This window comes from Euprymna scolopes, chromosome 29 (assembly GCF_053919585.1).
Source record: "Euprymna scolopes isolate OS-2025 chromosome 29, ASM5391958v1, whole genome shotgun sequence".
NCBI classification, from domain to species: domain Eukaryota; kingdom Metazoa; phylum Mollusca; class Cephalopoda; order Sepiida; family Sepiolidae; genus Euprymna; species Euprymna scolopes.
The window spans coordinates 14,361,443-14,375,426 of NC_136510.1; the positions used below are offsets into that span (position 1 = coordinate 14,361,443).

The 13,984-nt window shown below is 31.0% G+C and overlaps 1 protein-coding gene across 50 annotated transcripts in view; it reads left to right on the forward strand.

Moving 5' to 3' along the window:
• Positions 1–13,984, forward strand: part of LOC145252497 (uncharacterized) — a 957,520-nt gene that overhangs the window by 516,856 nt on the left and 426,680 nt on the right. For all 50 annotated transcript variants that reach the window (XM_080111966.1, XM_080111941.1, XM_080111971.1 and 47 more), the window contains one exon: positions 12,734–12,930. In XM_080111966.1, coding sequence (XP_079968092.1) covers positions 12,734–12,930 — 197 coding nt within the window. The remainder of the gene's footprint in view (positions 1–12,733; positions 12,931–13,984) is intronic.

Genomic DNA, 13,984 nt, shown 5'->3' on the forward strand with positions numbered 1-13,984 from the left:
TCACCCTCCCTATAGTCCAGACCTTGCTCCCTGTGACTTTCGGTTATTCCATAAGCTCAAGGAAAACCTTAAAAGCTGTCATTATGAGGTAATTGAGGAGATGAAAGAGGCTGTAACGAGAGTCATTGACACACTCACACAAGAGGACTTCTATAGATCCTTCCAGAATTTGTTGGAACGGTACAATAAGTGCATTGCAGCCGGAGAAGATTACTTTGAAGGGGACTACAGTTTCAGGTGTGTATAATCAATAAAAGTGCTCATACGAAAAAAGTCTGGAAACTTATTAAAGGCATCTCGTAAGACATTGTTTTTACTCTTTTTCACCCCCAAACAAGGCATGTTGCCACTTGGACACAGAGAGTTACTATCTGGAATTGTATCTACCAGGAGACAGTAGGGAGTTGAGCAGCAAGATGTCTGTTCACATTACATTTAAGTTAGTACAGTCAGGGATGCAGGAAACAAAGAATTCCAAAGTCTAGTAGTTTGAGGGAAGAAACTATTAGAGTAGAAGACTTTCAAGGGGTGGGATTTTGCTGGTTCTCTGTTTAGTCGAGATCATGTACGTTGAGGGGGGTGTTATGAGTTTATTAGAGCACATCCCATTAAAGTACCTGTAAAACAGTCAGAAAGGTGCAACATTACGGTGATGGGACAGAGGTTGGAGCTATTAGATTTGAAACTCTTTTTTGAACATGTAAGAGTGAAAAACTAATGTTTAAAATTTAAATAGAAGACATTTTTAAGTAATAAGAATTCAGCTTTAAGTTTCAGCTTTCTTTCTGTCACAGATTCAAAGACGATTTTTTTATTGGTTAACCCCCTCCCCCCTCGTTTCAGAATGACTGCTTTTTGCTTAATCGTGGCAGGCAATGATTGGTTGATTTATGAGAATTGTCTCATGTCATTCTAGAATGATTTATGAATCTGACCCGAATAATCTTTTGTTGGCTCAGTTTATATTAAATGTTCGTTTTTTTTTTATTTAATACACTAAAATAGACTATGACAAAATCTTTTCATTTCAAGTTGGTTAAGTTTTGTATCTACCTTTAGATGTGGTTGAAAAGATCCTTTTAAATGTAGTAAAAAACCCAAAAACAAACAAACAAACAAAAAACTTGTTTTAATATTATAAGCAGACTTACATCTGATAACCCTAGAGGAAAATTGTATCTGGATATGGATAAAGAGATGTGTGCACATCAGGAGACTTCATTGGTTTAGTCACATTGAAAGAATCGATTAAAGTTGTTGGGTTAGTAGATCTAGAACAGTTGAGGTAGAATGGTCAGTTTGCAGGGGAAGGCTAAAAAATATGATTTATGATGTTATTAATATTATTATAAATTCTATGCATTAAGTATTTAAATATTTTTTTTATTTAAATATTTATCAAATATTTAATAAATAAAATTATTATTAATAATAATAATAACAACAAAAAATATGTCCCCCAAAAATGAGGGGTGACAAAATGATGGGCTAGTTCAAATGAGGGGGGGGACAAAAATGATGGGCTAGTTCAAATGAGGAGGGGGGCAAAAATGATGGGCTAGTTCAAATGAGGGGGTGACAAAAACCACCGATATCGAGTCAGTACTAGTATTTGGATTGTTCCACTATTGCTCACATCTTGGTTGTTATTTTTAGAATATTTTGACCGATGTAACTTCATCGTGAAACTTTTTAGAAAATCAGTACGGACCTGAATTAATATGAAAATAGAAACAACTCTACTATATTTGCAACTAGCATTTCAGCCCGGCGTTGTCCGGGTGTTTGGATGTGTATGTTGAGCAAAAAAAAAAAAAAAAAAAATGTGGTAGTAGGAAGGCAGGCTCGAACCCGTACCGCAAAGGAGGAAAAGAACAGGGTAAAACCTAACGTTTATGCTGTTACGACCACTGCCAAACCGGAAGCAGCATTTTTTAAAATTAAGGCTAGACAATCTAAAGGAGAGGATAACTTTAAAAAATATCGGCGAAAAAAGTGACCCCCCCCCCTGTAGAAAAGTGTCTAGTTGAAGGGGAAGATATTAATGTTTTTAGCCAATTTTTCGATATTTGTCATATGAAAGGTCAAACTTTAAAACGATACTAATCTTGGTAAAATCCGTCGCCTCTATTGAAAGTTTAAGGCAGACATGCAAACAGACATACATTTATATATTGGTAGCTAAAAATTTTCGACCCAAACTGATGAAAAAGCTTGCCCTATCTCTGAATACCGTTTATGTAAAATTTCAAATATTTATACCAGAAATTGTCTGAGTAATTTGGAAGAGATCGCAGAGGTCAATTTTTTTTAACTTTGACCCTTATTATGACCCCTTAAAATTTATTGTTTTGGGCTCAAATCAAGTTATTAAGTTAGATCCATGTCCAAGGAACCTATATCTAAAATTTCAAGTGTGTAGACCCAAAATTGTCGGAGGAGTTTGGTAGAGTTCTCAAAGGTCAAATCGTTCAACTTTGACCCCTTTAACGCCAAATTTCTGGCAAAAAACCATAACATCGATTTTCCCAAATCTCAGTACCCTGTATATCAAATTTCGAGTCTGTAGACTAAAAATTGACAGAGTTATTGCGTAGGGAAATGTACACAGACAAAGACACGTTCACTTTTATATATATATATATATATATATATATATATTTGAATTCTGACGACTATAGTTTGTTGGAAAAAGCAAAATATCTTCTTTCCACCACTCACTAATAAGAGCCATTACCAAGATACACCTAAGGATAGAAGGTTACATCGGTCGAAACGTTGTGAAAATAACACACAAGATGAGAACAGTAGTCAGAATAATACAAATTATCAATCCTTATCTTAAAAAGTCAAAAACAATGATATCTCAATTCTTTTAGGTATCTAAATTTTTACGCATACCTTTCAAAATAGTCTGATTGTACAAGATCATACAGCTGAATGAGAATTCTGGTCCTAATTGGTGCTACTAGATCAGGCTGTCTGAAGATATCCTGACTAAAATGCACTAGGCATTGATTTTATTGGGTTTTTTTCCTTTCTTTTTGCAAGGTCAATCATGTTTTGCAAAGTCAAAAGCAAAAACAAGTTTTCTTCTACAAAAAAAAGCAACCATGAATTTGAAGATAAAGAATTTTAAGCATAAAAACTGTTTACTAAAATGACCAAGTTCTGCATTAAATAACCCAATAAAGATGGATATACGATGAGAAAAATAAACAATCAAACCAAATATCATGAATAAATATTTTAAGATATAAATAATTTTAAACATAAAAATGATTGCAAAATTATTTTAAATAATGTGAAAAGGTTCATATTTCGTAAAACAACCAAATCAAACCTCATGAATGAATATTTGAAGATATAAAGAAGTTGAAACAAAAACTTTTTCCAAAATTTATTGGATTCAGCATTAAATAACCTGATAAATGGTTGACATGCCATAGAACAAAACAACCAAACCAAACATCATGAATAAATATTTAAAGAAATAAAGAATTAAAAGCAGAAAAACTTCTTTTTTTTTTAATTACTCGGCATTAAATAACCCCCCAAAAAGGTTGATATACAGTAAAATAAAAAACAACCAAACTATGAACAAATATTTAAAGACATAAAGAAATGAAGTATAAATTTTTTTTCCCCAAAAAAATTACTGGGTTGATATGCCGTAAAACAAAACAACCTTAATCTCCTAGGAAGTAATAATGAGTTTCTATTTTAATTAACATTATTTTTACTGAGGATAGAGAGAAAGATGGTGAGGGAGAGAGAGAGTCCGTCTTACAATCTTTGTCTTGTCAAATGCTTTTCTTCTGCAGAGACATTAATCTCTGCTTCTTTGCTGTATCATTCTGTTATTTGTTTACTTAAGAACAAGCAACCACAAGATAATGGCTGAAAAAAAAAAAATAGAATGATAAAAATAGATATCTAGGACGTTTTTGCTCATGGATAGTATGGTTAAAGGACGATTTGAGAGTTCTTTTTGGCCAATATATGAAAGAAGTGATAGATTATAGAACTAAAGCAATGTTAAGCTTGATGAGCGACCATTTGGGAATACAAGGTGTTTACCCTACTGAGAAGGAACTTGGGGGGGGGGGGTCAGTTTGGGCATTTGAAGAGTGCACAACAAGGGCAGATAACTTTCATTCATTCATTACAAATAATAAAATTTTGTACTTTGTTACGAAAATTGAAGGTTTGGAAAAGAAAAATAATTTTTGTCAAAATCCATACGCTTTTCAATAATGCATGTTTAAAAATATTTATAAATGTTAAGACTCATACATTTTGACAACTTTCATTTTTTTTTTCAAACCAATAACGTTTTATAGCGTTTTATGATTACATTTTAATAGTTACATATTTTTAAGAATTTGTGCTTTGTTATGAAAAAAGATTTTTAAATCTCTATTTTTTATTTTTAAAAATACTTTATTATAATTTTCTTGAATCTATTTTTATTCAGTAAATGTGTACCCCCCCCAAAAAAAATTAGAACAAGAAACCAATAGCTATCACATTAGGCATGCATATTTGTAATGACACCATTCAACCTTCACCTGCCAAATTCCATTTTTTTGATTTTCACAGTTTTGCACCGAGTTTTCCTTGCTTAAACCCAAAAATGAAGTTTCGTATGGGTTTAAATACCCTATATATTAAGTTTCATGTCTGTAGACCAAAAACTGATGGAGGAGGTTGATGGGCAAATTTTTTTAACAAATATATATACACTTAGGTAAATATATATAGAAAGAGGTTTGTGTTTACTATAACCTTTTTACACAAGTATAAATCATGTAGAATATCTGCATGAATATAATTACACGTAATAGTTAACTAAAGATGATCATCCCATAAGAAAACCGAAAAAACTAATAGGGATTTAATTAAAATGAATGCTAAAAGAATATGCAAATTAGCTAGATCTTTTGCAGATGAACGCAATTCCACAACCTATACATAACAAAGTTTTTTTTAAATAAACAGAAAAAAGGGTTTTTAATATGAATATCAATACACACAAAAAAATATATATATAGGAGTATAGATGCAGTTTTCATACTGTTTTGAGTGTTATTTTCTTCATATCTTGTTGAACTGGTGAATCTGCACAGAATTTTGAAACAGAACCCTTTATTTTAGTCTACGGTGGTAGCATGCTCTTATTCCATCAGCCATGGCCGGGTAGAAGTCTTAAGTAATTCACACTTGTATTTCTAGTGTCACCCGCACAGAGGATGTAATCTTCAACCTCCAGAAGAGTTTTATTTAAAACTGAATTACATAGTACTTTATCCGTTGTGCATGGATCCTTGCATTCAATTGTAGTATGAATTTTGATAGCCATAAGCCTATTCTTTGAGTTTGACAAGATACACTTAAAGAAGGTCAAAGGTTACATAAACTGAAACGTTGTAAAAATAATGGTCAAGTGAGACTAGTAGTCCGAATAATCTAAATAATGCAAATTATTAATCCTCATCTAAAAAATTTGAAAACGTGAGATGACGTTAAATTTTGACTTTGAAGACACAGATTTTAAAAGAGAAAGAAAATATTGTCATGCAAATTCTAAAAGTCTGTTTTAATTTATATTAAAATCAAGGGCACAAAACAATCACAGAATAAAAAAAAAAAATCTCAAATCAAATAGGTGCCACACTATCAACCAAACTCCAACCTCTGTCCCATCACTACAATGTTGCATCCCTCCCCCTACACGCCTGTTTTACAAGTACTTGAATGGAATATGCTCTGATAAACTCATAGCACTTGTGCCCCCTCGACATACATATTTCAGACTAACCCAACAAATAGCAAAATCCCTCCCCTTCATTGTTGAGTATCCCTAGATACTGGAAAGTTTTCTACTCTAATAGTTTCTTCCTTCGGACTGCGAGACTTCAGAATTCCTTGTTTCCTGCTTTCCTGAATGTACTGACATGCAGAAGTTTAAATGTCATGTGAACAGACATCTTGCTACTCAACTCCCCCATAATTACTTATAAGACATGATTCCAAATAATAGCCTCTGACGTCCAAGGGGCAATAGTCTTTGTTAGGGATATAAAAAAAAAAAATTAAATTCAATATCCCTGCTGCCTTTGTCTGGTGTCTGGTGGTTGCAGATCATAACAAAGGACTACTGTCTTGAGTCAACTCATCCACTTTCATCCAAGATCTCGTCACGGCGAATTATTCCATTTTATTGACAGTCAACTGAGTGGATGAATGATATTGATTGACAACCACTTAGTCACCATCCGCATACATTAGTCTGACAATTGAATAAACGGCTTAGTTTGAAAGTTAAACGAAACAAAGGATATAAAGTATGTTAAAAATGATTACACCTTTTTGCAAAAAACTTTTTTTTTATCAAATCCCTTTTTTGAGTGAGATGGGATTGTTTTGTCGCAAAGTTCATTATTAGATAAGCAATTCAGAAATCGTTTCAGACAACACATGAAGCCACTTGGTGTAAGAGAGGGCACTTGATCAACATTCATGAACATTAGTTGTTTGACGATCAAATAAAGAATTCAGTTTGAAAAAAAAAATGGCTAGACATTTTTGTGACAAAATTTTTATTATTTTTTTGAGTAAGGTGTGATTGTTTTATCGCAAAGTTCATTATTTAAATGAAATGACTGGGTTGTGTGTGTCACCGTGGCCTTCCTTATAAAGATGGCCGGCCAGCTGAAAAAATGACGTCATCGCCGAGGTCCCAACAAGCAAGATATGTGGAACTCTTAGACTGTCAATAATGAACAGTAATTTTTACAGACAGCGTTACAAAACTTCAAAATTGGATTGAAATAAAGAAAGAACACGATGATTTATACTGAAACTCATCTAATATTAATAATAAAAAAATAATAAAACACAAGTTGTTTGTTTAAGTATTATAAGCAATTGAATATTTCGTTGTATTATAGATTTTAAAGATTAGAATGCGTTCTCTAATTACTTATAAATTACATTTTTAAAAAGTGAAGGAACACGATTTGATTTGTAGTAAACTTGAAGTTTATTTAATATAATTAAATGAAAATTATGCATGTAAGATTATGAATATTTGAAGCAGAACACAAGCAAAACATTTGAAATATTAAAATTAAACTATTTTTTTAATCAAATGAACAATATTTTTTAAATCAAAATGAACAATATTTTTAAATCAAAATTAATTTTTTTTTAATCAAAAGGAATATTTTTTAATCAAAATGAACAATATTTTTTTTAAAATCAAAATGAATATTTTTTAATCAAAATGAACCACAATATTTTTAAATGCAAATGAACCACAATATTTTTTCAAAATCAAAAACAATATTTTTAATAAATTCATGAAATATTGCACAGTAAAAAAATAATTAACCTAAAGAAAAAATCATGTTTCTTATTTAAGATTATTTTACCACATAACAAAAATAACATGCAAAATCATTTTTTATATCCATATTTTCAGTTTGTTAAAATACGTGGGTTTGTATTACTGTAAACATAGATTCGAAAAAGTTGTCAAAAAACAAATATATAACAAATAAATGTCATCAAAGGCAAGATAAGTTACTTTTCTACCAAACTGGATATATTTTTCGTGTTTTTATTCAATGTAACATGTTTATTCAGCTCGAAAACCATACAGTGTTTACCGATGTATTGGAAAATTCAAGATGGCGTCTGACTCCCTCTTTAACACGGTAAGTTTGGGAAAAGGTGTTATAAATAAAAAACTGGTTAAAATACCGTTAAAAACTCGCTCAATATATGTTACCGTGACATAGCTTGACATATATTTTTTCTAGTTTTTTTTATTTATAACACCTTGTTTTTCGAGCCGAATAAACATGTTACATTGAATAAAAACACGAAAAATATATCTAGTTTGGTAGAAAAGTAACTTATCTTGCCTTTGATAACATTTATTTTTCATATATTTGTTTTTTGACAACTTTTTCGAATCTATGTGTACAGTAATACAAACCCGAAATGAACGCACGTTTTTTTTTTTTTTTTTACTTTTAAGTTTCATATATATATATATATATATATATATATATATATATATATATATATATATATATATATATATATATATATATATAAGTATTTTTAAATTTTATCTTTCTAGCTTTAAAAAAAAGTTTTAAAATGTTATCAGCCGGCATAATTTATTTTTAAATATTGAAAATTTCAGGAAAATTAATTTTTGCTAGATTTTTTAAAACATGTGTCAACAGCTTAAAAAAATCGTCTCTTCAAAAGAGTCCATGTTGTCTCGCATTTTCATTAGTTTTGTATGCTGTAAAAATTTTTTTTAAAATATTAGCAATTTATTTGAAGCTTCTTCTTTTGAATGGTAAAAAACTTAGGATGATAATATTGAATTAAATTATAGTTACATCGTGTTAAATACAGGGGGGAGCACGTTAAAACTTACTTTGCTGAATGGAGATATCCACGAGTCACTACCGGTGTTTACCGGTGTCAAGAAGCAACTAATGGACTACCCGTGATGACGTCAGCAGATTAAATTATTTTTGCCCACCGGCCATCTTGTCTTTTAAGACGGTCTTGGTGTCACACACTTAGCATCTGCCAGGTGGGCTTTTAATATCGATTGTCAGAGATTAAAAAATAAACAACAACAAAAACAACAATTTAATATAAACCGCTTCAGACAAGGCATGAAGCTGCATGATGTATGGAGCAAAAAAAAAAAAATCGAAAAAAACTATACCACTTTAAGATCAAAAACTTTCCAACAATAAGTGGTATTTGGATAAACTCTGATCTAAAAAAACAACTCTTTCCCCTTTGTCAGAAACATTGTTCCTAGAATGTGAGGATTGAAGGACTAAATAAGGGAAACAAAAGTTACAAGACTGCTGAAAGTAAACCCATGGTCCACTCAATACTCTCCATCATTTAGTAACTATTTGCATCCATTTGTCATCCATGGATCAAAATAAAATGTGTTTAGTTAAAAACAGTAAAGTGTTCATCGTTAAAACTACTTAGACATTTTTCTTGTGTGAGAAAAATGTAATCCCATCATATTTTTTCTAATTCAAAATTTGTTTTGTATCCATTAATTGTTGCCAGTGTATTATTTAGATAAGCAATTGAAGATGAAACGGCTGGGTGTGGCATATTATAACCCATCCCTCTGTTTGGCATGACCTGTTCTCTGCCCCTCTGCTGGACGTGGCCTGTTATCGCCTTCTCCCCTCTGTAGGGTGTGGCCTGTTATCGCCTTCTCCCCTCTGTAGGGTGTGGCCTGTTATCGCCCTCTCCCCTCTGCAGGGTGTGGCCTGTTATCGCCCTTTCCCCTCTGCTGGGCCTGGCCTGTTATCTCCCTCTCCCATCTGTTAGGTGTTGCTTGTTATCTCCCTCGCCCCTCTGTTGGGTGTGACCTGTTATCTTTCCCTCCCTCTGCTGAGCGTGACCTATCTTCTCCATCCCTCTGTTAGGTGTGGTCTGTTGTCTCCCCATGTTGGCTGTGATTTGTAAGAAAAAATTACTTATATCCTACTCTCTTTATTTTTCCGAGTTGTGATTATTTTGTGTCCATTAATTTCTAGTCAAAATGTATTATTTAGGTAAGCAGTTGAAGGTGGAATGGTCTGTCATCCCCATTCCTCTGCTGTGTGTGGTCTGTTCTCTCCATTTTATGGGTTGGGCATGAATTCTCTTTTCAAATGGGTGAGGCCTGTTGACCCCTTTTTGCAGTCACTAAGAACCTCACCCACACCAAGGCAGAATAATTTACCGCTGTCATAATAATCTTCGTTTTATCGTCAATTACTTATTTAAATTCATGTCATCTATTTTTGTTTCATACGCATCAATTTCCCAGCACAAACCTCTGTCTAACTTGCTAAATGCTTAGCTTTGTCTTAATGAATGCTCTAATAAATTCATACACCGGCTTTTGTTTTTTTTTGTTTGTTTTTTTCTTCTGTATATTTTTGTCTTTCAGTTGGTAACGTTTGATAAACGGTTGTTTCTGTTTAAAAACAAGCAAACCAACATCACAAAAGTGAATTTGTTCAACTTTAAAATGTGTTGTTTTTTTTGTTTTTTTTTGTACATGTCTAGACATTTCACAATCATTTTCTGATACATGGGGAAAAGATTTGGCGAAAATAAACGTTGATTAACTCATATTTAATAGATTTAATTTTGATCAGAAATTTATGTAATTAATGTTATCCATAAGTATTGTTTTATGAAATAATTATTTTTTGCAATTTTTAAAACATGTAATAATAATAATAATAATAATAATAATAATAATACCAGTAATAATAACCAATAATAAATAACTAATTATAAATAATAATAAACAATTATAAATAAGAATTATAAATAACAATAAACAATTATAAATAATTATAAATAATAATAATAATAATTAATTATAAATGATAAATAACAATTATAAATAATAATAAACTAATATTTATAATAATTTATAATAAATAATTATAAATAGTAAGAATAATAATTATAAGTAATAATTATTATAAATAAGAATAATTCTTTCCTGCAACCTCTTTCCCACGGAAGAGACGTTGCGAGCTTGTCTCTGCTATTTCATTATTTTTATAGCAAGTGCTCGTCTGAGCTTCAATCTATGGTCCCCCTTTGCCAAACTTTCACGAAAAACACTCGTCCAGCCAAAACCACTATCAATAATTCTCCCCCCACTCTTTATCTATGCCTAAACCTAAATGCATATTCTATGAACAAAGCTTATTTCTTAGAACTGCACGCCTGTGGAACTCTCTTCTGATTGCCTGCTTTCTAGCTGACGACAATCTGACTATCTTCAAGTCCAACGTAAACAAATTCTTGATGAACCGTCCCCCTAAGTAATCCAATTTACAAAATTGCCACTACTTATGTTTACTAAGCTATAATCACATTGACTAATGTATACTCATTATCCCTTATCCTCGAGTGGTCTCCGGGTCTTGATAAGTGGCGATTCCTGTGTAAAAAAAAAAACAACAACAAAAAAAACAATTGTAAATAATTATGAATAACCAATTAGAAATACTAATGCTAAACAAGTATACATAATGATCGCAAACAATAATATTAATCATTTATAATTAACCATAAGGATAATAAACCATCATAATAATAATAAACAATTATACATAACAATGATAATAAACCAATGATTATAAATAATAATAAAACAAGTATAAAAGTAATAATAAATATAAAAAATAATGTAATATAAAAGAATAAGTATAATAATAAATGATTACAAAAATAATAAATACAAAATGAAGAAAATATAATGGAAAAAATAATTAATTTAAAAATTAATCCCAAAATAGTAAAAAAAAAAATAATAATAATTACAAATAATAATAATAAGTTGGTCTTTACAATTATATATATTAATAATAATAATAAATAATAATAATAATGTTAATGTATATGCGTTATGATAATATATGGAAGTGAAACCTGGCCAGTCAGAGTAATTGTCTGTATTTTTGAGATGAGGTGTTTTCATTGATTGAGATTGTCGGACTGACTTCCTCATCTTGGTTGTTATCGTCACAATGTTTCAGCCGTTTTGCCCTCCGGCCTTCATCAGGTGTTTTGTATCGAACTGGGGAACCGTTTGTTAGGAGTCTCGAATCCAACCCTTTATTATTATTATTATGAGAGTACCGTGTTCGGACTCCAGCTATTATAATAATAATAATAAAGGGTTGGGTTCGATTCTCCTAACAAACGGTTCCCCAGTTCGATACAAAACACCTGATGAAGGCCGGAGGGCAAAACGGCCAAAACGTTGTGACGATAACAACCAAGACGAGGAAGTCAGTCTGGCCAGTCAGAGTTAAGGATATACATTGAGAGAAATGATATAAGAATTATACAATGATTCTGAAATGTGAGTTTTAAAGACAGTATAAGGAAATTTGTGCAGAACAGAAAATTTTAATGTTGAAAGAATGGATGAGAGTTCTTGTGTTAGATGTTGGACAGTTGAGCTACAGGTTCACTTCACAGGAGAAGGCCAAGAGAAATATGCGAAAAAGGGATAAATAAAGACCTGCCCAGAGATAAGTAAATTCATAATTCAATTTCTTTAAACCATCCAACACATGCCAGCATAAAAAATGAGTGTTAAACCGGATATGATGAAGATTTTCAGATTTGACCCTAAACATTTTATGGAATATCTTTTCAATCAGAGACTTAAACTTCAGTAATTGAAGTTTATATCACAATTTGAAATAAGTATTTTTAAAAATAAAATCTGTAATTTAGAAAGTCAATGCAACACAGGATTTTTTTTTTGAAGATAAACATTTATTTATTTATCTATAATCAAATTTTTGGTGATATAACACCTTCTTCAGGAGTAGAATCAGTTTGTTTTTCTTTTTCTTCATCATTCTTTGTGGTATGTAGTCACCAGAAAAGTAAAAATGTTTCAGTCATGAGATTTTCAAATGTTCCATTCCAATCACGAGGAAATTACAGACTTTATGTGAATTTAAACAATGCTTGCATAGGGGTTGAAAAAATAGTTTTTTTAGTTTTCATTCTTGTAGAGTTAATACAATTATTATTCAGTCTCCATTTTCATCTGCTCAAATGATATCCAACAATGCCGTTTTTCATTTTAATCCTTTGAAAAACTTAATTTCATTGCATCATCTTTTTTTTTTTTCAGCTGGCGAAATCCCAAAAGGTGCCATGTACCTCGGCAGCAAGGACACAATCGAAGGCAATGTGAAGCATACAGACACTTTCTATGCAGTGCCCACCGAGCAGAAAACAACGACAAGCAAAGTTGTTGAAACTAAATTAAAGAAATATGAAGGCATTGGTCCAGTTGATGAGCAGGGGATGCCATTAGCATTTCGAATGGTAAGACTTTGAAACTAACCAAATATGTGTTTGATGTTTTTAATGAATTTGTTAAGATATATTTTATCAAATTATGGTTTTTGATTAAACCTTTTATCAAAAAGAATACAGCTATTTAAAATTTAGATTTAAAATCTAATTTTGATAATTTCAAACTGCCCCCCCCCCCCAAAAAAAAAAGAATTATATTGTAGGCAAGATTCTGTTTTTTTTTTTTTTTACTTCCGGTTTCTGCTCTATGGGTGGGACGATCTTGACAAGAAAAATATGGTCCCTTCTGGTTATAATAATTATCTTCCTCCAGACAACATGAAAGAACCTCTTGCAATTTCCGCATAACCATGTCAAAATGGTCAGCAAAAAACTTGTTTCACTTGACCATTAAATTGAAAAGCAAAAATCGGAAGTCAGAAAAAGTAGACTGTCTTGACTATAACCAATTATATTTTCTCAAAAGACGATTGACGATTGAAATGTGATATGTTTCCGATATTAAACTGATTTTGTGTCACAATCTACCTACGTAAACCAGCCAAATGCTTATTTGACTTACATTTATTGAAAATCCAAGTTGAAGGTCATTCTTTTCATTAAATTAGATTTGCATAATGGTTTGTGCATGTCTTATTAACTTTTCTGCTCTTCTACATAATGTTTAGTCATGCATATAGTCTTCCTTTTTTAGTATTTCAAAAAAAAAAAAATATATATATATATATAATATTAATAAAGCCTTTTGAAAGTCCCTTAAGAAAGATTTCTCTTAAAAAAAATTCCACAAGAAATACACATTCATCCGTGATAACAATATCACTGATGCAACACGAAGACGTTTGTGTTTAAATTAATCTAATTTTTAAATAACATCAGCTATCAAATGCAGTATCTTTTTTTTTTTTTTTTTTTTTTGAACAGATAAATGTAATATAAAAAATATTTCAGTTTCCTTTTTGTTAGAAATTTTATTGGGCACAAACCAAAAAAAGAAAAGAAAATGACTTTTTTTTCTCGCGTTAGACATTTAAAAAATGAATTTTTTTCATTGAAGATCTAT